At 47.3% G+C, this 25,469-nt stretch overlaps 2 protein-coding genes across 5 annotated transcripts in view; one reads left to right on the top strand and one right to left on the bottom strand.

Annotated features, from left to right (window-relative positions):
- The window catches only part of LOC309369051 (ubiquitin carboxyl-terminal hydrolase 35-like), a 100,962-nt gene that overhangs the window by 27,224 nt on the left and 48,269 nt on the right, over positions 1–25,469 (bottom strand). The window contains exons 2-3 of one of the 4 annotated variants that reach the window (XM_081909605.1): positions 17,255–17,844; positions 9,421–9,528 (exon numbers count right to left, since the gene is read on the bottom strand). In XM_081909605.1, the coding sequence (XP_081765731.1) occupies positions 9,421–9,441 (21 nt within the window). In that variant the 5' untranslated portion in view covers positions 9,442–9,528; positions 17,255–17,844. Of the gene's footprint in view, positions 1–5,711; positions 5,856–7,169; positions 7,331–9,420; positions 9,529–17,254; positions 17,845–25,469 lie in introns of those variants that run through there. The other 3 variants (XM_081909608.1, XM_081909606.1, XM_081909607.1) reach the window with 3 other exon arrangements.
- KCTD21 (potassium channel tetramerization domain containing 21) lies at positions 8,096–20,925 on the top strand (the record flags this gene model as incomplete). Its single annotated transcript, XM_081910001.1, is given in 3 exon segments — positions 8,096–8,326; positions 8,329–8,452; positions 19,645–20,925. Coding segments are annotated over 3 exon segments (1,167 nt in total). The 3' UTR covers positions 20,457–20,925.

Below are 25,469 nucleotides of genomic sequence, written 5' to 3' on the forward strand. Positions count from 1 at the left end.
TGGATGGGGTATAAATAAATTATTATTATTATTATTATTATTATTATTATTATTATTATTATTATACCTTGGGTTAAGAACTTAATTCATTCTGGAGGTCTTTTCTTAACTTGAAACTGTTCTTAACCTGAAGCACCACTTTAGCTAATGGGGCCTCCCGCTGCCGCTGCGCCACCGCTGCACGATTTCTGTTCTCATCCTGAAGCAAAGTTCTTAACCCGAGGTAATATTTCTGGGTTAGCGGAGTCTGTAACCTGAAGCGTATGTAACCCGAAGTGTCTGTAACCCGAGGAACCACTGTATACAATTGGATCTACAGTAGTCTGGCAGACGTTTTTGGACTATGGGTGGCTTCCTACTCAAGAGTAGGCCACACTGAAATTTCAGTGGGTTAAACTTAGTTGGGTTCCCCTTTCATTGCTGGGCTGATCAGAGTTGTGGTTTGAAACAGATGGAGGGTACAAAGTTGGGGATTAGGATTTCAGGCAGCCTGGGTTTATGGGGGCGGGGTGCCCATAAAATGAACACATACACAATGACCCAGCAGCGTTGGAATAAAATACTTCTCTGTTTCACCTTTGCTCATCTTTATGGCCTGCCATTATCTCAGCCTAAGTACGCTGTTCCTTTAAGAAGAAAACCCCAATAAAATCAAAACATATCCTGAAGACAGAAGTGCTTGCTTGCTTCCTTGCTTACATAGTCAATTTTCTGCATGGGGTTGAGGTTGAGGGGGTGTGAGGGGAGAGGAGAGTATTTTGCTAGCTTTTCCCACCCCCTTCCATTCTGCAGCAGCAAAGAAAAGAGCCAAGAGGAAATTTCAACCTGACCTCCCTGTCCTTCATCCCTTTCCCAAAGCCACCTCCTGCTCTGCCAGCCAAGCTATTACATCACTGACTTTCTGCATCGTCGAGATTGCTGGGCAATCTGGACTCAGTGAGAGAACTGGACTCCCAAGGGAATTATGGGCAGCGCTGCTGGCTTAAACCCTTGGGAACTTTGGGGTGCTGCAAAGGAGGAAGTGAGAAAGAGTGTTCATCTCAAGGGCCACATTCCCTTTGGGGCAGCGTTTCGGGGGCCGCACGTCACTGCTGGGTGGGGCCAGAGGAGAAAGCGGGCAGGGCTACGAATGCGAATTCTGGCACCGTTCAGTAGGCTCGCTTCTACACAAAATGAGATACGGCAGCCAAAAGCACAAGACGGGGGAAAGGAATGGGGGATTGTCCAACACACTTCTACACACATTCAGACAACCATCCAGATAAGCAAGAAGCATCCTCAGAGTTCAAGGGGACATTCCAGTTAGGCAAAACCCCTTATGGAAGGTCGAAAGCAAGACTGGTGGCTCCAGAGGATGAGCCCTCAGGGACAGATGGTGAGGTCCAGAGTTTCCCCACCTCTAACCTTGCAAGTTGAAGGTGCAGCTATGCAGACATGTTGTCGTTTTTGCCTGGTCAACAATGGTTGCAAATCTGTGGGGTTTTTAGTGCCCTCTCAAGTGACATGGTCTGGCCACTAAACCTTGGAAACCAGTGTGGGATCAATCAGCCTCATATAATCAAGATGCTTAACTCTAGTCAATGCATGAAGGGGTTAAGACCATAGAGTAAGCTGTCCTGCCAGGCTTAGCTAGGTCACTCCTCCTACCAATCTCTTTGTTCCCTCTCTTCCACCATGTGAACCCTACCAGTAAGGGGGTCTAACCAAGATGTGCCAAGCTTAGATTGCATGGCTTAAGCAAGCCATCTTTGTTTTTCTATACAAATCATTTAGAAGCATTTACTATTTTACTGCCGGTCTTTTCTTGCTGCTGTATGGAAAAGCACATGAATCTGACCTTTGAAGAGTTTGTAAGTAAACCATTTTTCAACTTGTCGAACGTGTGGTCTCTTCCTATGCTAAGAGAAGTGGGGGACTTTGGAAGAAGGGAATATTTTAAAGGTTTCAACAGGCTATATTTCCACGCTTTACTTTGCTGCATGTTTTGTGATTTTAATTCTCTGCTGGGGTTCTCTTATCAAAGAGTACTTGCCCCGAACTCATATCTCGGCATCCAGGAAATTCTGTTTTTTATTATTATACCTAGCATTCCCCCCCTTTAACCAACAAACAAGTTAAACCAACAAACAGCACATCCCAGAGTGGCCATATATTTGCACTCCAAAAGAGGAAACATCTACAGTAGTCTGTGCTTTTCAAATGTGAAGCTTTGAAAGAAGGTTGCATCCAAAATTTATGATCAGGACTGTGGCATCACCATTTCCCCTAGGCCTTATTCTGTGCCACTAACTGCAAAATGATGCACAAAGCTTTCCCTTCATTACCTATCCTTGCCAAGAAAAGAAAAGAAAAACCTTTATTAATTTCCTCTCTCTTAATACCCTAGAAGAGTGTATGGGTTGTTAGGGGAGGGGTAGTAACTCTGGTGGGGAACACATTTTGCTCCTTCTGGGTAGTTTGTCCATCTTTGGTCCTCACCCTGCACACAGCTCTCACCTGTGGCTCCTAAAAGCTGTCAGTATGTGACAGCAGCCACACTCTGGAATGGCTTCGACTGGCCAGCTAAACCAGGTCTCAAACCCTCATTGAGTTAGGGCAGGGATCAGCAAACTTTTTCAGCAGGGGGGTGGTCCACTGTCACTCAGACCTTGTGAGGGGCCGGACTATATTTTGAAGGAAAAAACATGAACGAATTCCTATGCCCCACAAATAACCCAGAGATGAATTGTAAATAAAAGCACACATTCTACTCATGTAAAAAACACCAGGCAGGCCCCACAAATAACCCAGAGATGCATTTTAAATACAGTGGTACCTCGGGTTACAGACGCTTCAGGTTACAGACTCCGCTAACCCAGAAATAGTACCTTGGGTTAAGAACTTTGCTTCAGGATGAGAACAGAAATTGCACGGAGGACCCATTAGCTAAAGTGGTACCTCAGGATAAGAATAGTTTCAGGTTAAGAATAGACCTCCAGAACGAATTAAGTTCTTAACCCGAGGTACTGCTGTAAAAGGACACATTCTACTCATGTAAACACACGCCGATTCCCGGACTGTCCGCAGGCCGGATTTAGAAGGTGATTGTGCCGGATCAGCCCCCGGGCCTTCGTTTGCCTACCCATGAGTTAAGGGTTTCCCTTGCAAGCAAAGACAAGCTCCAGAGGATTGAGGAGGGAAGACCAATAGTGGTTGGGTCCAACGATCAAGAAAGCAATTTCTGCCTGTGCTGTAGAGGGAAGTGAAGGGCTTGTCAGCCTGGGAAGGGAGCCCATCTAGAAGAAGGAAAACTCTGGCCCTAAACCTCCACTGCCTTGTGGGATATCTCTGGGAGACTAAAAGGCTCAGGAGGAACTGCTGCACAAATTCAGAGTGGTGTTCCACAGGGCGGATGCCACTACCGAGAAGGCCCTCTGCCTGGTTCCCTGTAGCTTTGCTTCTCGCAGTGAGGGAACCGCCAGAAGGCCTTCAGAGCTGGACCTCAGCATCCGGGTAGAACAAGGGGGGTGGAGACCCTCCTTCAGGTCTACTAGACCGAGGCCATTTAGGCTTTCAAGGTCAGCACCGACACTTTGAATTGTGCTCGGAAACATGCAGATGGGTGACACCTGGCTTGAGAGCAGTACATGTGAAAAGGATCTAGGAGTCTTAGTTGACCACAAACTTGACATGAGCCAACAGTGTGACGCGGCAGCTAAAAAAGCCAATGCAATTCTGGGCTGCATCAATAGGAGTATAGCATCTAGATCAAGGGAAGTAATAGTGCCACTGTATTCTGCTCTGGTCAGACCTCACCTGGAGTACTGTGTCCAGTTCTGGGCACCACAGTTCAAGAAGGACACTGACAAACTGGAACGTGTCCAGAGGAGGGCAACCAAAATGGTCAAAGGCCGAGAAACGATGCCTTATGAGGAACGGCTAAGGGAGCTGGGCATGTTTAGCCTGGAGAAGAGGAGGTTAAGGGGTGATATGATAGCCATGTTCAAAAATATAAAAGGATGTCACGTAGAGGAGGAAGAAAGGTTGTTTTCTGCTGCTCCAGAGAAGCGGACACGGAGCAATGGATCCAAACTACAAGAAAGAAGATTCCACCTAAACATTAGGAAGAACTTCCTGACAGTAAGAGCTGTTCGACAGTGGAATTTGCTGCCAAGGAGTGTGGTGGAGTCTCCTTCTTTGGAGGTCTTTAAGCAGAGGCTTGACAACCATATGTCAGGAGTGCTCTGATGGTGTTTCCTGCTTGGCAGGGGGTTGGACTCGATGGCCCTTGTGGTCTCTTCCAACTCTATGATTCTATGATTCTATGGACTGAAAGAATGCTTAACTTAAGATAGATCGTCCCATGCTTTCAGGATATTTTACTTCACATTCTGTATGATTTCGTTCCCATTACATTCCTTGACTACTACCAACTTGTATTAAGGATTTTAATTTTTAAAAATTAGCAGTCTTCACAAAATAAGGTTTTGCAAAAGGCAGACTCTTTCATAATAAGCATAAACAGAGACAAGGCGTTCCTGAAAAATGACACCCACTTCCTTTGGGAGAAAGGGCAGGATATAATTGTAATATACGAACAATAAATTAAAAATAAAAGTGATTTCATATCATAACTCTGAGACAAAGAAAGCACCCTAGATCCATTCCCTCCTTTGCATCCTAGAAGCAGTGGCGGACCTTCATGCTCCAGCATGGGGGGGGGGGAGGCAGGTGGGGGCGGGGCTGGTGCATGTCCTGGGGGTGTGGCATGCATCCTGGGGGCGTGACACGTGCCTGTGGAGTGGGGTGCCCAGTGCGGGGGGGGGGGGGGAGCCACGATAGCACCCCACCGGGATAGCACTGCCGGGGGCACTGCACTCCCCCCGCACCCCTCTTTCTCCACCAGTGCCTAGAAGGAAGGTTAGAATTTGAATCAAAAACTGAAGATCAACAATCCTGTGCACATTTTCTGATTAATGGCATTGGCCCAGTAGACCTGAAGGAGCGTCTCCACCCCCATCGTTCAGCCCGGACACTGAGGTCCAGCTCTGAGGGCCTTCTGGCAGTTTCCCTCACTGCAAAAATTGAGGTTACAGGGAACAAGGGAGAGGGCCTTCTCGGTGCTGGCGCCTGCCCTGTGGAACGCCCTCCCATCAGATGTCAAGGAAATAAACTACTGTCTGACTTTTAGAAGACATCTGAAGGCAGCACAGCTTAGGGAAGTTTTTAATGTTTGATGTTTTATTGTGTTTTAAATATTTTCTTGGGAGCTGCCCAGAGTGGCTGGGGAAACCCAGTCAGATGGGCAGGGTACAAATACAAGAAGAAAAAGATGATGATGATGATGATGATGATGATGAAGAAGAAGAAGAAGTTAAGTCCCACAGTGATGGGCTTTTCCCTCCCAAGCCAGTCTGCATATGATCACAAGTTTTTATTGCTACCATTTCTGAATAATCAATTTGCTTTGCCTCACAAAACCATCATTTTCTTTCATCAAACAGACCTGGAAGAAATCTCTGCGGATTCTTTCCAAGAAATGAAAAGGAGTGAATATGGAACACTTGCACAACTTGAAATGAAAGGATTTTATACCATAATTATATGACACTTCTAGCGAAGAGAAAGTGTGTATCATAAAAAAAGAGGGCGAGTATTTTGTTCAGCATAAAGCTGAGTACCAGATCTCAGAAATACCATAACCGTCATGCTGAATCGGGTCAAAGTCCTACCGCTCCCAGATTTATGTCTCCGGCAGTGTGCAGTCAAATGACTCAGAGAAGCCTACAAGTCAGGTATAATGAAAATGGCCAGTCCCAGTTTCTCTCTCTCTCTTACCCTGCTGGTGCCCAGTAATGACAGGTATACCGATGCCCCTATTTACAGAAACACAATTTTAGTTAATATAGTCAATGGCAGACCTAGCCTTCATGAAAGCGCCCAAGTCATCTTAATAACAGCCATAACACCTATGCCAAGACAGTCAATAAGTTCAAAGTGTGGTGGCTTCTTTTCGTTGGCCTACACTCATCTTCCCCAACCTGGTGCTCTCCAGATGTTTGGGACTGCAGCTCCAAGCTGGAGGACGCCCAGCGAACTTAAGAACAGTGGCATAGCGTGGGTTTCTGGTGCCCGGGGCAAGCAAGACACCGATGGCACCAGAAGGTACCCCCCACTCTGAGCCAAGCGGGGCCATGTCACACAACCCACCCAGCCGTACAGGGAGGAGCCTGGCCAGCCAATGCAGGCCTTGGTGGGAGACTCATCCTGACACCCACAAAGAAGAGTGCTGGGCCGGGCTGCACCGGGGTTGCCGACTGTTGGCATGGGCTGCTCTGCTGCCCTGGCTGGGGTAGAGCGAGGATCCCCCAAAAGCTAGCGCCTGCACGGGGGCACCTGGTTGCACCCCCTCAGAATTTTGAACCCAAGGGCATGGCCCCCAAGACCTCCCCGCTCCCCTAAACCATGCCACTGCTTGATCAGACCAGGGGCCATCTAATCCAGCGCCCTCACAGGAGACTTGACTTAGAGCTGGTGTTTGTACAGTGGTTAGTATCCCAGAGAGCTCCGGGTTCAAATCCCCACTCGTCACATAGCTCACTGGGGGACTTTGCGCCAATCACTCTCTCTGCCCAACCAACCCAAGAGATTATTGCAAGGATAAAACGTACAAGTGCACATCTATTTCTTATTGCATTGGCATCCTGACTTTCCTCCAATTTGCTCAAGGCGACACGCACTCCGCAATTCACAACAACCTTGCCAGGTAGGTTAAACAGAGACTGGAAGCCCAGTGAGCTTCAAGGCTGCGTGGGGATTTGAACCCGTCTCCCAGGTCCTAGTCTGACACACTAACCACTACTGAAGAACCTTTCACAATACTGTGCGCTCCTTAAAGAAATGGCAGAATGTAATAAATAAATGCATCTATTTACTGCACCACACTTCTCTGATGGCTCTAATTCTGCAGCAGTTCTTATTACAGAAGTACGTGGTGCTGACAGAATGAAGAGAGCATAAATTTCCGTCTGAGTTAGCAACGAGGCAGCCTCACCACCGGCGTTCCCCCGGGACTTCTTCTTGCATCATGTCAATAAGCCTGACAACTTTTTTGTTTTTGCCAAGGGTTTGTTCTGCTGCAGGAACATTCCTCCATCTTTCCACACTTGCTATTCCCTTCGTGGACTCACCTGTCTCGCCCAAACCTGACCACACGGTTACTTGGTTCACAAGAGGGCGGCAGCCCCAGGGAAAAGGACAAGTGATCGGAACAAAAAATCAAGAACTGGTGCTCCAAAATCGGTTCCCAAAACCACATCTCGGCCTTGAAAGAGATGAAGTTCCTGCATTGCAGAGCAGCACTGAGCATGTGCAGAGTGCATCTTAAGCAGCTAGGAGACAACACAGAAAGAGCGCAGCTGCATTAACCCAAAGATCGATGGTCACTTTCCCTGCCGGACCCCTCCGGAAAGACAGCAAAGTGGGGGCAACAGGGCAACTGCCCTCTTCTGTTATTTGCCACCCAGCATCTAGCACTCAGGGGTAAACTGCGGCTAAACATGGAGGCTCTCTGCGCTGCTAGCAGAGCCGCATCTAACATCCATGAATTCAGCTGTGATCCCTGCATTACACGGGGTTGGTCTAGATGACCCGTCGGGTCCCTTTCCAACTCTACGAAGAAAGAGGGGTCAAAAAGAGGGGTTCGCACGGAGATTCTGAGCCGAGGAAGCGCCCCAAACCCGAAGGACCGGATGGGGCCACCCTGCGCCCATTTACCTGGCAGCAATTTCCCCTCCCGCTTGCAAAACCCAGCGGCGCTTCATCGCAGGGGAACCTTCCGCACTGCACGCGCGCGTTACCATTGCGCAAAACAGGGATGCGAGCAAGCAAGCGAGGAAGGGAGGGAGGCGGCCGTTCACTTACTTCTCTCTCCAGGTGCTGAAGACGCCTTTGCAAATAATAATAATAAGAGCAACGCCCCACTTTTCCTCCAGCGCCCCGCTTGCAAAAAACCAAACCAACCCAGATTTGGTGGTGCAGAGGGAAAGCGCCCCAGGAGCTGCTTTGCTGCAGCCGGCGCTCATCACCAGGGAACCACCTCCGGCTGCTTTCGGAGATGGGCTCGCTCTGTGGGTTTGTTTTTCTCCCCCCGAGTCACAATTCCAGGGCTGCGTCCCCTTTAACACCAGCTGATCGCCGGCCGCCTTTGCCCCGGAGCCGCCTGGGAGTTGTAGTCCCGTCCCCGGCCCGCGGCGCTGGCACCGGAGGCGCCCAGGAAATACAGTTCCCACGGAGCATTGCGGCCGGCTGGGGTTTCCCTTCGTCTCCTAGGCAGGGCAGATCCACCTCTCTCTCTCTCCCCCCCCTCCCCAGTCCACCCAGTCTTTCCCATCGTGTTTTTTTCCTCTCTCTCCCCTTCCCCACCCCAAAGAAGCATCTGCGACAGCGGTCCAGCAGGTGGGCAGCGCGACAGGTAAGTGATGTGAAGGAACCAGGTGCGCAAAAGGGGGCGGAGGATGCTGGGGGAAGCCCTCCAATGAATGGGATGCTGGCTGGTCGCAGGAGAGATCAACAGAGGGATCCTAAAGGCTGTGCCCCTCAGATGCATGCCTTTGGCTCAAGGTTCATGATACACCTTGATGGGGGCTTTGGTTTGTTTGGGGAGGGGGCCCTTTAAAACCCAGCTGGCTCAGAAGTCACATTTCTCACGAAAACTGTCGGAAAGTTCCTCTGGCTCTAAGGAAAGGAGAGCTGCATCTGTTGAGTTTCCGCCTGTCAGGCAGTTAAAGGTGACAAGGTAGCAGACGTGTGCCAGGTCCTTTTCCGGGTTGACACTGTCCTTCTACTTTGGTACCCAAAGGTGCTCCCAAGCCGACCGTGTATACACGCTTACATAAACTGTTGATATCAAGGCAACATGTCCGTATCTAAACGTCTTCCAACATTATGTACAAGTTTGTAAACCGCTCTTAAATTATACAGAGCAACAAGGCCCCTACACAACAGTAAAAGGTATATTCGTATTATTTCCCCCACCGTAAGTTATCTTACAATAGTCAATAAAAGGACACAGCTCTATTACTAAGTCTGCTGTCATCCCATAATCTTAAAACCTCATTGTTTTTAGACTTTGTGCTGTCTGATCAATTTTTTCAATCTCTCTATGCAAATGCCTTTACTTTTCTCCAGGTCTTTGCAGTACTTATTTCTGCTCTAAGTTACTGAGATCGTTTAGATGGGTGTTTGCGTAGAGACATAAAAATATACCCATTTATAACCTACACTCTTTTCTTTCTTTCTTTACTCATTATAGGGAGTTGTGATAGTCCAGTGGCTAAAGAGATGGCCTTGGAAGTTTGAAACACAATTTTATGCCATAGCTTTAGCTGTGAAGGTGACCGGGGGCTTTGGGGTCAGTCACTATTTTTCTGCCTAGCCTACCTCACAAAGTTGTTGTTGCATGAAAATGCCATCTGTTTTGGAGGAGAGGCGGGCAGGCAGGCCATGAATGAGACATAAATAAACCCTCTGCAGTAGGCCGTATTATTTCTGTTTTGGAGAAGGGAAACCATGTTTAAAAATTGCCCAGAGCCTCTCAGCAATTTCCATTGCCGAGTTGGGACTGAGATCCAGGTCTCTCATTCCGCTCACAACACCATCCTAACTCTAGGGAGAGGCCAGCTCATTTGTACAACACCCGTCTCACATGCAGAAGGCCCTAGGCATCTCCTGTTTTGAAAAAGGAATTGGATAACAGGTAATGTGAAAGAACCTTTTCACACGTACTACTGTCAAGTCAGATGTCTCCCATCATATATTCGTGCAGCTGGTTACTCCTGCCTAAGTTTAGAACAGGCACCCTCAATCTTTGGCCCTCCAGATGTTTTGGACTACAATCCCCATCATCCCTGACCACTGGTCCTGTTAGCTAGGGATGATGGGAGTTGTAGTCCCAAAACATCTGGAGGGCCAGGTTTGCCTATGCCTGGGTTAGAGGGTTGGATTAGGACAGGCACCCCCACCTTTGGCCCTCCAGATGTTTTGGACTACAATTCCCATCATCCCTGACCACTGGTCCTGTTAGCTAGGGATCATGGGAGTTGTAGGCCAAAACATCTGGAGGGATGCAGGTTGGGTATGCCTAAGTTTAGAACCTTGGATTTGTCCCTACTGAAATGCATTTTGTTACTAAGTTTTGGCCCAGTTCACCAATCTTTTCAGGGCATCTTGAATTCAAATTCTGTCTTCTGCGGTGTCATCTGCCAATTGGAAGAGCATCCCCTCAATTCCTGCTTCCAAGTCATTTATAAAGCCGTTGAACAACAATGGGCCCTGGAAAGAACACTGCAGCACCTCCATTTGTCACTTTTTTCCAGGATGATGTGAGGAACCATTAGTGAGCGGTCTTTGGGTTTGGCCAGTAAATCAACTACAAATCAACCTAACAGTTACCTTGTCCAGCCCATATTTTACCAGCTTTAACAGGAGTATATCATGGAGGACTTTGTCAAGGTCTGAAATCAAGATACACTATGTCCACAGCATTCCCCTGATCCACCAAGCTTATATCTCTATCAAAGCTTGTAACTCTATCTTCTGGCATGACTTGTTTTTGAGAAACCCATGCTGGGTCTTAGTATTCAAGGCATCCTTTTATAAGTGCTCACAGACGGACCATTCAATTATCTGTTGTAGGACTTCTCCTGGTATCGACATCAAGCTGATCTCTCACTAGTTATCAGGATCAACACTGGCCTATCTCTAGTCTCTAGTCTGCAGAAACCTCACCTGTTCTCCAAGAAATCTCGAAGACTGTAAACAGAGGCTCTGAGATTATATCCGCAAGTTCCTTTAGTACCCTTGGGTGCAGCTTGGGTGGAGATTTGAATTCGTTTATAGTAGGTACGTGTTCCCTTCTCTCTTTCACCCAATAGCATTTCTCTGTCTTCTCCATGCAGAGGACCTACTGCTTGCTTGTTCTTCCACTTGCTTTGAACATATCTGAAGAAACCTTATTATTATTATTATTATTAACCTTTTTTGAAAGTCTGAGCTCATTCTGAGCTTTAGCCCTCCTGACCTTCTCCCTGCCACTGTTTGCTGTTTGCATAGTAGTACAAAGAAGTCGGACGTGGGTGGCGCTGTGGGTTAAACCACAGAGCCTAGGGCTTGCCAATCAGAAGGTCGGTGGTTCAAATCCCCACGACGGGGTGAGCTCCTGTTGCTCGGTCCCTGCTCCTGCCAACCTAGCAGTTTGAAAGGACGTCAAAGTGCAAGTAGATAAATAGGTACCACTCCGGCGGGAAGGTAAACGGTGTTTCTGTGCGCTGCTCTGGTTCACCAGAAGCAGCTTAGTCATGCTGGCCACATGACCCAGAAGCTGTACGCCGGCTTCCTCGCCCTATAGAGCGAGATGAGCGCTGCAACCCCAGAGTCGGTCACGACCGGACCTAATGGTCAGGGGTCCCTTTACCTTTACCTTTACAATGAAGTCATAAATGCACTTCTGTGAGGACGGAATTTCATAGTTTAGGGGCCGCCACAGAGAAGACCCTGTCCTTTGCTACACCCACTACCACCACCTCGATCCTGCAAGGGCAGCAAAATTACCAAGAGGATTCTCTCTGCAGATCATAACACACAAGAGGATCTGTATGGAAGGAGAAGGCCTTTCAGATATTTGGAGCTTAAGTCATTTAGAACTTTTAAACACTAATGGGATACTGCCAGGTTACATGTTACAGGTGAGGGTAAAGATGCTCTGTCTGAGACGATGAAGCGATGTTCCTAGTCAGAGTAGGAAATAGTAGCTAATGGGCAAATAGTCTGACAACTTCTTCTATCTTAGGGAGAAAGAGGGATGCTATACCTTCTGGCAGATCTGTTTCGCTATGACTTTTGTCTGCTGGGTCCACATTAGAATTTCTTCTAAATGCGAAGTTGTTGAAAGCCAAGATAATCGCAAGACCTGAGCTGCACGCAAAGCCATTTGCAGGACCTCAGCTCCTTGGGAAGATGAATGTAGCTAGACCAGGCTTGTTAGAGGCTGTTGTTGTTTAGTCGTTTAGTCATGTCTGACTCTTTGTGACCCCCTGGACGAGAGCACGCCAGGCACTCCTGTCTTCCACTGCCTCCCGCAGTTTGGTCAAACTCATGCTGGTAGCTTCGAGAACAGGACCTTTGTTGGCAAGGTGATGTCTCTGCTTTTTAAGATGCTGTCTAGGTTTGTCATTGCTTTTCTCCCAAGAAGCAGGCGTCTTTTAATTTTGTGACTGCTGTAACCATCTGCAGTGATCATGGAGCCCAAGAAAGTAAAATCTCTCACTGCCTCCATTTCTTCCCCTTCTATTTGCCAGGAGGTGATGGGACCAGTGGTCATGATCTTCGTTTTTTTAATGTTGAGCTTCAGACCATATTTTGCGCTCTCCTCTTTCACCCTCAATAAAAGGTTCTTTAATTCCTCCTCACTTTCTGCCATCATGGTTGTGTCATCTGAATATCTGAGGTTGTTGATATTTCTTCTGGCAATCTTAATTCCGGCTAGGGATTCATCCAGCCCAGCCTTTCGCATGATGAATTCTGCATATAAGTTAAATAAGCAGGGAGACAATATACAGCCTTGTCGTACTCCTTTCCCAATTTTGAACCAATCAGCTGTTCCACATTCAGTTCTAACTGTAGCTTCTTGTCCCACGTAGAGAGTTCTTGTTAGAGGCAAGGTAAAATTAAATTAAGGTTGCCACGATCTCTGCACTTAATTGAGAGTAAGCTTGGCTGAATTCACGGAAACTTCCTTCTGAGTAATCATGATTGGGATCGGGCCAGGGGGCAGACCCTGATGGCTGAACCAGTTTTTTAGTTTTTGTGTCTGAAGGCAGACGGCAAGCCAGAATTTGTAAATCATCAGTTAATACACGGCTGGTTCCTTTTATCTAAGAGCACCAACCTGGATTACCTATGATCTTATCTTTAAAGGTAGGACTGGTTTTAAGGGATTAAAGGTATAACGAGATGGGGCCAAAAATATCAGACAGGATATGTGCAAATATACCTTGATTAGCTGCGCCTTGCCTTACGATACAACCCCAAAGATAAACATGGAAGATATTTTGGAAGGAAGGTGTTTTTTTTAGGGTGGGTTTTAAAGTGTGGTTTAGGCTGTGGTGGCCTTAATGTTGCTTATGTATTTACATGTCCAACCTTCTTTTGTACGCCCCAGGGCTCAGGGGAACTTGGCGTATTTTTCGCACCATAGGGCGCACCGGACCATAGGGCGCACCCATTTTTTTGGGGGGGAAATAAAGGGGAAAAAATTATTTTTTCCCCCCAGGCGCGGGGCTGGGGCGGGGGAAGCTCGAGCTTCCCCCGACCCCAGCCCGCAAACAGGCAGCTCTCTGCAAGCCGTGGGAGCACTCCCGCTGCTTGTGGAGAGGTCCGCGAAGCCTGGGCGCGCTGAGCTCAGCGCGCGCAGGCTTCGCCATGCTGGCAACTCTCCGCAAGGAGCCGGAGTGCTCCCGCTCCTTGCGAAGAGGTCCGCGAAGCCTGGAGAGCGTGAGGGGTCGGTGCGCACCGACCCCTCTCACTCTCCAGGCTTCAGCGAAAGCCTGCATTCGCACCATAGGACGCACACACATTTCCCCTTCATTTTTGGAGGGGAAAAAGTGCGTCCTATGGTGCGAAAAATACGGTACATCAACATCTGCAGGTTGTTTCTGCAGGTGGCACTTCCGTAACAAGGCTTTTGACAATTTGACATCCTCCAGATATATTGGACTGCAACTACAACTCCCATCAGCACCAGACACCATGGCCAGTGGTGGTGTCAGGGATGCTGGGAGTCAGTCCAGCAATATCTGGAGTGCCACAGGTTACTCACCTGGTCTGCACTGACTGACAATGACTCTAGGGATTTCAGAACATAAGAATATACAGTCGCACCTTGTTTTTTGAGCAGTTAGTTCTCGAACGTTTTGACTTCCAAACCCAGAAGTGAGTGTTCTGGTTTGCGAACTATTTTTGGAAGCCAAACATCTGATGCGGCTTCTGATTGGCTACAGGAGCTTCCTGCAGCCAATCAGAAGTTGCGCTTTCATTTCCGAATGTTTTGGAAGTTGAATGGACTTCTAGAATGGATTCCGTTCGACTTCCAAGGGACGACTGTAGTAAGAGTCTTCTGTATCCAGCCATTCACCCTTACCCTCCAACATTGTCGTCGTCTTCTTCTTCTTCTTCTTCTTCTTCTTCTTCTTCTTCTTCTTCTTCTTCCTCTAAACCCCACCCATCTGACTTGATTGCCCCAGCCACTCTGGGTGGCTTCCAACATATATAAAAACATACTAAAATGTTAAATTTCAGATAACTATATGCATACAAGCCCCATTCCTTTGCACTGAGCTATGGCTCTTTCATAGCTTTTCCTATGTAGACAGGCACAAAATTGTCCCCCAAGTTAGCCGTCACTCCACACAGAGGTGTATCCTTGCTTCAGGTTAAATACAGAACGGCTCTGACCAGTTGTTTGACATTTTTTCAAGGTCAGTTAAGCCCCTGCTTTGCAGATAGTTATTTTAAAAACAAAGGGGGTGGAATTTGCGCAGGAGCAAAAGTTCATCACTTGTTTCAAAGCTGGGCCGTCGGGTCGGACCACAAGCGCAGAGCAGGTCAAGAAAGCAAATATCCACATAGGACTCAAAGATCCTTCACCAGCGACCTTTGACTCATATGCGCACCAACATTCTTCACCCAAGGAGGCCAGTTTCCTACCTGTGATTCAGTTATCCTCCAGGTATTATGTAGGCCTCAAGTCAGGGATGGCTAAACTTCAGTATACCTGAAGGAGCATCTCCACCCCCATCGTTCAGCCTGGACACTGAGGTCCAGCTCTGAGGGCCTTCTGGCAGTTCCCTCACTGCGAGAAGTGAAGCCATAGGGAACCAGGCAGAGGGCCTTCTTGGTAGTGGCGCCCGCCCTGTGGAACGCCCTCCCACCAGATGCCAAGGAGATAAACATCTGCAGTCATATCTCGGGTTACAGATGCTTCAGGCTGTGTTTTTTCAGGCTACAGACGTGCCAAAACCCGGAAGTACCGGAACGGGTTACTTCCGGGTTTCGGCGGTCACGCATGTGCAGAAGTGCTAAATTGTGCTTTGCGCATGCGCAGAAGTGCCGAATTGCAATCTGCACGTGCGCAGACACGGTGCTGCGGGTTACAAATGCTGCAGGTTGCGAACGTGCCTCCCGCACAGATCACGTTCACAACCCGAGCATCTACTGTACCTGACTTTTAGAAGACATCTGAAGACAGCCCTGTATTGTGAAGTTTTTAAACGTTTGATGTTTTATTATGTTTTTATATTTTGCTGGAAGCTGCCCAGAGTGGCTGGGAAACCCAGCCAGATGGGCGGAGTATTATTATTATTATTACAGTGGTACCATAGTTCTTGAACTTAATCTGTTCCGGGAGTCCGTCCGACACTTGAAACCATTTGAAAACCAAGGCGCGGCTTCCGATTGGGTGCTCCTGCACCCAAGCGGAAGCCACATCAGACGTTTGGCTTCCGAAAAGCGTTCACAAACCGGAACATTTATTTTCTGGTTTGCGGCATTCCGGACCTGATTTCTTTGGCAACTAAGCCGCTCAGGAACCAAGGTTCCACTGTATATGCCTCTTAATTATGCACCAGCATAATGGCATTTTGTTGTTTTTTTTATAGATATTTATTAAATTTTCAAAAATTATGTAAAAACAAAACAACAATACAAACAAACACAAACAAAAAACAAGTATAATTTTATTCCCTTATTTTCTTATACCTTACTTCCCCAACTTCCTCATACCTCCCCTTTCTGTATTCCAATTTCTGATTATTAATTCAGCAAATCCTCTCCCTTATTTCTCATATAATTTTAATCTTTCTTTTCTATTTACTTAAACCGTTACAGCTGGGAACCACATAATTTCTAAACCAACGTCATTCTAACATTCATTAATTTTGCAATGTTTCCTAAGATAGTCCTTAAATTTCTTCCAATCTTCTTCCACTGTCTCTCTTCCCTGGTCTCGGATTCTGCCGGTCATTTCTGCCAGTCCCATATAGTCTATCACCTTCATCTGCCATTCTTCCAAGGTGGGTAGATCTTGTGTCTTCCAATACTTTGCGATGGGTATTCTTGCTGCTGTTGTGGCCAGCATAATGGCATTTTGTCCCCTTGGCAATGGGCACCTATTATTTTGCGCTTCAGAGGCTTAACAACAACTCAGGTCGTCTCCAGCTGAATTGTTGTTTATCAGTTTACGGCTGATACAACGTACAACGAAGGGTTTTTGTTATTATGATTTCTAATTTTCTTCGATGATCGGTCCTACATATTTTTACATGCCTTTCCTCACCACTTAGATACTTTCCTTTGAGCAGTATACGCATTTTTCACATTGTTTTATTTATTTGTTTTTTGTTCATTTATTAATCGCTTCCTCTAAAACATTTAGAAGCAATTTAACAATAAAAGCATAAATAAAGCAAAAATCAGACCCAGCTTCCCGACTTCCCATAAGAGGCATCTATCTGTTTGGTCACTGTGAGAATTAGATGGTGGACTACCTTCTTAGGAATATATGGCTGACCACTATTGGACTTAGGACACAGCTACATTAGTTTTTGGGATGCGGATGGCGCTGTGGGTTAAACCACAGAACCTAGGGCTTGCCGATCAGAAGGTCAGTGGTTCAAATCCCCGTGACGGAGTGAGCTCCCGTTGCTCGGTCCCTGCTCCTGCCAACCTAGCAGTTCAAAAGCACGCCAAAGTGCAAGTAGATAAATAGGTACCGCTCCAGCGGGAAGGTAAACGGCGTTTCTGTGTGCTGCTCTGGTTCGCCAGAAGCGGCTTAGTCATGCTGGCCACATGACCTGTACACTGGCTCCCTCGGCCCATAAAGCAAGATGAGCGCCACAACCCCAGAGTCGGTCACAACTGGACCTAATGATCAGGGGCCCCTTTACCTTTTACATTAGTTTTAAATGTGTTATAACACCATGACACCAGATGGCGCTGTAGAGTTCGATCCTTCGCTAATGTGATTCCCCATTATGATCTTTGCAACGTGTTTTCCCAAAACGTTTTTTTTTAAATGTGTCTAGATCCAGCCTTAGAATGCAGACGGAAAACTTGTGCTCATCCAGCGAAACAATTCTTGCATTTCTTATCCCTTGTGTTTCCCTTGACACCCTAATTGGCTTACTCCCTCCAAGATCACTCTTTGCCCAAGTGGTCTTACCTCACGGATGGGTCGGTGAAGTGGTCTTTACAGCCTCAGATCTCACCTGACACAGTGAAAAAAGAGTCGTGAGGAAAGGCCCATCCACGCAGCTAACTGTTATTCTTCTCTTCCATAACATGCAAGGGTTCAGCACACCGTGTCATAATGGATTGAAGAGGGCCTGAAAGTTCTGACTCCTAGCACACCTTTCCGTAACCTGGTACAGTGATGCCTTGGTTCACAAACTTAATCCGTTCCGGATTTGGAACCAAAGCGTTCCAAAACCAAGGCGCGCTTTCCCATAGAAAGTAGTGCAAAATGGATTAATCCGTTCCAGACTTTTAAAAGCAACCCCTAAAACAGCAATTCAACATGAATTTTACTAACGAGACCATTGATCCATAAAATGAAAGCAATAATCAATGTGCTGTACTATAAAATAAATAAGTCAGTATTGTAGATGATTTAAAAAAAAAAAATCTTACCTGCACTGATGATAGTCGTTGTTTGGGTGGGGGGCTTTTATCCATTTCCGCAGTCGCACAATCAATCAATCAGTAGCTGAACTGGGTTCCACACAGTCACAAAAACAGATTAACCGAAAAAGCCTCAAAAACAAAAACACAAAATACATAGCAAAAACAAAAGCACCAAACTTAATCCCTTCCGAGATGTTCAAAAACCAAGGCGCAGCTTCTGATTGGTGCAGCCGCCCCTGAAACAATAGCCGACAGCCGCATCGGACGTTTGGCTTTTGAAAAACGTTAGAAAACCGGAACACTTACTTCCTGGTTTTTGGTGTTTGAGAACCAAGGCATTTGAGAACTAAGGCCCCTAAGTAGGGTCCTCAGATTGTCATTGTTCTCCAACACCCATCACTCCCAGCCAAGAAGGGGTGATGGGAGTTTCGTTAGCAAATTTCTCTTCCTTTTTTCCTGACATGTATACCCCACAAGAGCTCAAGGCGGCATACGTGGTTTTCATTCCTCTGTTTCATCCTCACAATAACCCTGTGAGTCAGGATTTGAACCCAGGTCTCCCAAGTCCTAGTGTGACTTTCTAACTACGCTGGCTTTGTGCCGATTAATAAATTAGCAGACGTTGTAAAGGTACCTTGTCTCCAAATGGTATCTGCTCTCGGCAGAAGACCTAGTGGTAGACTTGAGTGCAGCTTCTTGAATTTACAGCCCTGAGATTTCCAACGGGGAAATTGTCGTTGACTTTGAGGCAAACTGGCTGATGACCAGTTACTACGGGTCTCCATTTCCCTGTACCCAAGAACTCATTCACATAAATTCATACCATCAGATGATTTCCTCTTCACTGCGTTACTCAGAAGTTGGAAGCCTGGTGGCATCTGAACGTGCAGAGTAGCTATGCTGAAAAGTGTTGTTTTCTGGAGACGTAGAAGTTCTACCTGTGGGAGTTTTGTTCTCACTTGCAAGCCGACGCTGAAAGCTGCAGTTACGGTCTTGCACGTGGGAACCAAACACCTAGAAAGTGGGTCCTCAGGTTGTTTGACAGTGGAACGGTCTACCTTGGGAGGTGATGATCTCTCCTTCCTTGGGAGGTTTTTAAGCAGAGGTTGGGTGGGCATGTGTCCTGGATGCTTTAGCTGAGATTCCCAACTCTACAATTCTATGATTCCATAATACAGCCTTCTAGGTGCTAATACAGGTGTGTGAAGCCCTAATCAGCTTCCAAAATAAGAAGAGTTCGGATTTGATATCCCGCTTTATCACTACCCTAAGGAGTCTCAAAGTGGCTAACATTCTCCTTTCCCCCACAACAAACACTCTGTGAGGTGAGTGAGGCTGAGAGACTTCACAGAAGTGTGACTAGCCCAGGGTCACCCAGCAGCTGCATGTGGAGGAGCGGAGAAGCGAACCTGGTTCACCAGATTACGAGTCCACCGCTCTTAACCACCACACCACACTCGCTCTCAAAAGATCATCTCACACCTTAGATACCCAACCAGTTATTGTGCTCTGCAGGAGAAGACTTCCTACTGATACTGTCAGGGACTGGCTGGAGACTGTGGAGTGGTGGCTAGGAAACTGAGGAGTGGGGCACTGGGGAAAAGGGGATTAGAAGCTGAAGGAAGAAGGGATCTGGGGGAGCCGGTAACAGCCAGGAGACAAGAGTCAGGCAGGATCAGCTGGAGGGTTGGAGAGTGAAGACCAGTCCCAGGAGGACAAGAGGGATGGGTCCTTCTGGTGGAGAGCCAAGGGCTTTCACACCTCCTCCTCCTTCTCCTGTTCCTTCACCTTTCCTGCTCCACCAGAAGAAGGTTGAAGAGGGAGGGAAATAGAAGAATTTTAATGCACTCAAGTTTCTCCCCCTCCAAAAAAACCCCACCCCTAAACGATGCATGTGCTAATGTCTGATGCTCATTCCTTCCATCCCAGATCTGCTCCGGACGTCCCTTCCTCCCACCATGTCAGAGCCTATAACGCTAAACGTTGGTGGGAAGCTGTACACAACATCCCTGTCCACCTTGACCAGCTTCCCAGACTCCATGCTGGGTGCCATGTTCAGCGGCAACCTGCCAACCAAGAGGGACAGCCAAGGCAACTGCTTCATCGACCGGGACGGCAAGGTTTTCCGTTACATCCTCAACTTCCTGAGAACCTCCCACCTGGACCTCCCAGAGGACTTCCAAGAAATGGGCCTGCTCCGCCGAGAAGCAGATTTCTACCAGGTCCAGCCGCTGATCGAGGCCCTTCAGGAGAAGGAGGTGGAGCTCTCTAGGGCGGAGAAGAACGCCATGCTCAACATCAGCTTGGACCAGAGGACTCAGACGGTTCACTTCACCGTTCGGGAAGCTCCCCAGATCTACAGCTTGTCCTCTTCCAACATGGAAGTGTTCAACGCTCACATCTTCAGCACCTCCAGTTTGTTCCTCAAACTTCTGGGCTCAAAGCTCTACTACTGTTTCAACGGCAACCTGTCCTCAATATCCAGCTACCTGCAGGATCCCTACCACGTGACCTTGGATTGGGTTGCCAGCGTGGAAGGGCTGCCGGAAGAGGAGTACACCAGGCAGAACTTAAAGAGGTTGTGGGTCCTGCCAGCCAAGAAGCAGATCAACAGTTTCCAGGTGTTTGTAGAGGAGGTACTGAAAATCGCCATGAGCGATGGCTTCTGCGTCGACTCCTCTCACCCGCACGCCTCGGATTTTATGAACAATAAAATTATCCGGCTAATACGGTACAAGTAGGCGGGGCCTCTTCGCCCCCCTTTCCACTACACATAGCAACGATGCGCTGAGGTTCGTGTCTGGACATGGGTGTCCCTTTCCGAGCCTGCTTCACGAATCGTGCGCTAATAACCGGAATTACGAAGCTAGATTTCTGCTTAACAGACTAACCAGTGTATGTCGAAACTCCAGATTAGGGATGTGTGACAGATTGGTTTGTGGGCCAGGTGGTAGCAGGGACTGAGGAAGATCTCTGGTTCCGTGTCAACCAATTGCCTTTCTTCTAAGATGCATCATCGGGAAGGGACGAGTCTCTTCCTGTGGGCACCGGCAATGACATCAGCACCGGGGGCATTATGTACTGCCCTTGTTTGCCCCCCTTGCATGTTCGATGCTATATTGTGCCCGGCGAGGAAGAGGCAGAAAGGGTGAGGGAGGGGGAATGTTGATGGATAAATCTGTTTCCCAAACGGCACAATGCCAGAATGAAGCTGTTCATCCCTGATCTGTGGGGTTGACAGGGCAAAAAAAGCAATATTGAACTGTTTACACAGAGACTGGGAGTTGTGAAGAGATCTCACATTTTGTTTAATGACGGGTGACTCATCATTTTAACCTCTCTGCCTCATTTTTCCCACTGGGAAGAGACTTGTGCAATCTTAACTTACTATAAAGGGCAGCCGAGCGGCTAAAGGCGGTTAAGGATGTCTGTGTTTGTGCAAGAGCTGGAGGATTTGGGGCGAGAGAGACTTTCTGACCCGAGCAGGGCATGATAGCCATTGGATTTGATTCCCTCCTCGGTCACATCATAACATCTTTGGCACGTAGATATGAAATTGCCCAAGTTTCCCCAGTGCAGCAGTTTGCCTCCATGCTGTCGCTGTTTCCTTTAATGTGATTGGCCAGTTGTAAGATTCAAACGGTCTGCAGAGGCGGCCTCCGGGATATTTGGGGCTTTTGCCTGTGGTACAAAATGGAGCATGGCTTCATGGTACTAGGCTATTGGGGGATAATAATAATAATAATTTATTATTTGTACCCCGCCCATCTGGCTGGGTTTCCCCAGCCACTCTGGGCGGCTTCCAACAAAGATGAAAGATACACTAAAATATCTCATATTAAAAACTTCCCTGAACAGGGCTGCCTTCAGATGTCTTCTGAATGTCAGGTAGATGTTTATCGCTTTGACATCTGATGGGAGGGCGTTCCACAGGGCGGGCGCCACCACCGAGAAGGCCCTCTGCCTGGTTCCCTGTAACTTGGCCTCTTGCAGTGAGGGAACCGCCAGACGGCCCTTAGCACTGGACCTCAACATCTGGGCAGAACGATGGGGGTCAAGACGCTCCTTCAGATATACTGGACCGAGGCCGTTTAGGGCTTTAAAGGTCAGCACCAACACTTTGAATTGTGCTCGGAAACGTACTGGGAGCCAATGTAGGTCTTTCAAGACCGGTGTTATATGGTCTCGGCAGCCACTCCCAGTCACCAGTCTAGCTGCCGCATTCTGGAGTAGTTGTAGTTTCCTCTGTCTCTGCTAGCTGGCTGCTATAGTTAGAAGGTTCTGCATGCAGAAGGTTCCAGGTTCAGTCCCCAGCATCTGCAGATAGGACTGGGAATATCCCCAACTGAAGTGCCACTGCTGGTATGTGTGGATGATACCGCGCTAGGGAAACAAATGGCCTCAGTAAAACTCCAGCTTCCTATGACCCTGTTTGTTCCAAAGGAGAAAGGAAGCATCTGAAAACTGCCTAGCATCTATGTGGAGAGTGCAGCTAACAGGCACTAGACAAATGCAAGATCATGGAATCATAGAATTGCAGAGTTGGAAGGGACTATGTGGGTCATCTAGTCCACCCCCCAACTGTGGGGCTCAAACCCATAACCCTGAGATTAAGAGCTACATGGCTCAGGGCTGAGCTACGTGGCTTAGGGCCATGATATCTCCTTCCAGCGTTTCCAGAACCAGCCAGCAAAGGGAGCATTTTGCACCTGGTTACCCCAGCACTCGTAGTAATAATAATAATTTATTACTTATACACCGCCCATCTGCCTGGGTACCCCAGCCACTCTGGGCAGCTCCCAACAAATATTTAAAACACAATAAAACATCAGACATTAAAAGCTTCCCTAAAGAGGGCTGCCTTCAGATGTCTTCTAAAAGACAGACAGTTGTTTATTTCCTTGAGATCTGGTGGGAGGGCGTTCCACAAGGCAGGTGTCACTACCAAAAAGGCCCTCTGCCTGGTTCCCTGTAACTTGGCTTCTCTCAGTGAGGGAGCAGCCAGAAGGCCCTCAGTGCTGGACCTCAGTGTCCGGGCTGAACGTTGGGGGTGGAGATGCTCCTTCAGGTATACTGGACCGAGGCTGTTTAGGGCTTTACAGGTCAGCACCCACACTTTGAATTGTGCTCGGAAACGTACTGGGAGCCAATGTAGGTCTTTCAGGACCAGTGTAATATGTTCTCGGCGGCCACTCCCAGTCACTAGTCTAGCTACCACATTCTGGATTAAAACAAAAAAATTCCTTCCAGTAGCACCTTAAAGACCAACTAAGTTAGTTCTTGGTATGAGCTTTTGTGTGCATGCACACTTCTTCAGATACACTGAAACAGAAGTTACCAGACCCTTCTATATAGTGAGAAGGTGGGGAAGGGTATTACTCAGAAGGGTGGTGGGAATGGGTGATTGGCAGATAGCTGTGATGAGCCTGTTGACGACTCTTAACGACTGCAATAGGTCTTACAGGAAAAAGCAAGGGGTGAGAAGGTGAAAAGTGGCTTTTGAAAGCTCATACCAAGAACTAACTTAGTTGGTCTTTAAGGTGCTACTGGAAGGATTTTGTTTTGTTTTGACTATGGCAGACCAACACAGCTACCTATTTGTAACATTCTGGATTAGTTGTAGTTTCTGGGTCACCTTCAAAGGTAGCCCCGCGTAGAGCGCACTGCAGTAGTCAGATTGAGAAGGGGTGTTGGACATGGCTTCTCCTCAGAGCAAAAAGAAAAAAGCAAGAAGGGGCCTAGGTTTAGATCAGGCCTGCACAACTTGTGATACCTCACCCCCCAAAGAAAACATAGCTCACTATGCTCCATTTGGAGTTGATTGCATTCCTGCATTGCAGGGGGTTGGACTGAATGACCCTCGGTGTCCCTCCCAACTCTGCAATTCTATTATTTATTCATTTGAGGCGGCAATCCCACTCACACTTATCTGGGAGTGAGCCCACTGAACACAGCGGAGACTTAACTTCCGAATAAATGTGCGTAGGAAGGCGCTGTTAGGAATTTACTGCCCATCTTTTGCAAAAGTCTCTGGAGGGCTTAACGAAAAAATAAATATATTTCATAAGGGAAAGCAGTAGAAGCAACAGAGCAGCAGATTGTTTTAAAGCCATAGCGACTAAAATGCACGAAAACAATTAATAAAAGCAGGGAGTGTTTCTAGGGAATGGGTGCCTATGGCCAGGTTATCTCTCTCTAGGAAGGCATGCAACTGACGCCAATAGTGGTAGCTAATAATAATAATAATAATAATAATAATAATAATAATAATAATAATTTATTTGTACCCCATCCATCTTATTGGGCGGCTTCCAACATATATGAAAACATTTAATAATAATAGCATGGTACCCTACTCTTGTTGTTGGACTACAACTCCCATCATCCCTGGCTATCAGCCATACTTCCTGGGGCTGTAGTCATAGTCCAACAGTGATCTTGGTCCCCTGGCCAATGGTATAACAGCAGAATGGGCAGTCAGGATACAGGGAGCTTGTCTCAGGATGGACCAAAGATGTCTGTAGGAAATTGGTTGCAATCATTGTAAAAACATCTGACTTTTTTTGTGCACAGAAACTGCTCCTGTAAAAACTCTTTTGAGATTTCAGTTCACCACTTCTTGGAAAGAATTCAGAGCCAGGTAGAGGGTCTTTGAAATCTGCTTCATCGGGATGCCAAAGTGACCCTTTGAAAGGTGTCCTTAGACGTTGACACTCGATGCTCTGTGGGGGGATTATTACGAATGGCATTCAGTTCTGCAATAAATGCCAAACTCCATGACAGATCCTGTAAAGACATCTTATTGCAGAGTTACAGGGTCTTTGGGACTCTCTCTAAAAGCATATTGGGTTTAACAGATGTTTATAATAAATGTGCTTGTTAACTTTAGAAACACGCCTCTGAGAATTCCGCATGTGTGTCTGGGCTTGGTTTATGACAGATCGCAATATCCCACAAGTAGTTATTGCATGACAAAAGTAGAAGATGGAGCGTGACCTCTGTCCTCACCCCACCCCCAAGTTGCATGGCCCTCCTTCACTAAAAGGGTGATCAGATTTGTTAAAGAGCATTTTTCAGACACACAGACTGGCACGGCAGCCTCTTACAGATAGATTGTGGTTTTCTATGCATCAGGGGCATTGTGATCATGTTGAACAACACTGCCTTTCCGTTAAACTGATATCTAGGATAGATGACTGTAATAAATTGTACATATGGGTCTGTCTTTGGAGAGTCTCCAGAAAACTGAAGTTAATTCCGAACACAGCCCTGCAACACTAACCGTAAACTGCCCTGTGATTTTTGGAAGAAGGGTGGAATCAGACAACAGGAATATTATCTGGGCATACAATAGTGCTGGCATAGGCAAACATGGCCCTCCCGATGTTTGAGGACTACAATTCCCATCATGCCTGACCACTGGTCCTGTTAGCTAGGGATGGTGGGTGTTGTATTCCAAAAACATCTGGAGGGCCGAGTTTGCCTATGCCTGCAATAGTCTCTGGGTACAAAAAAAACAAAGTGATGATTGGTTTTCAAGCCGCTAGGGCACAGGTGGGGAACCTGTGGCCCGCGAGATATTGTTGGACTCCAACTCCCATCTGCTTCAGGCAGATTGGCTCTTTAGTCAAAAATAAACTATGGAGGTTGTACTCCAGAAACAACTGGAGGGCTTCGGGTTCCCCCCACCCCTCTCAATAATCATTTCCCGATATTCAACTGAAACCTACCATCTTATAATTTCACCCATTCTA

The sequence above is a fragment of the Podarcis melisellensis genome (assembly GCF_964234715.1).
Source record: "Podarcis melisellensis genome assembly, chromosome: 4".
Lineage (NCBI taxonomy): Eukaryota > Metazoa > Chordata > Lepidosauria > Squamata > Lacertidae > Podarcis > Podarcis melisellensis.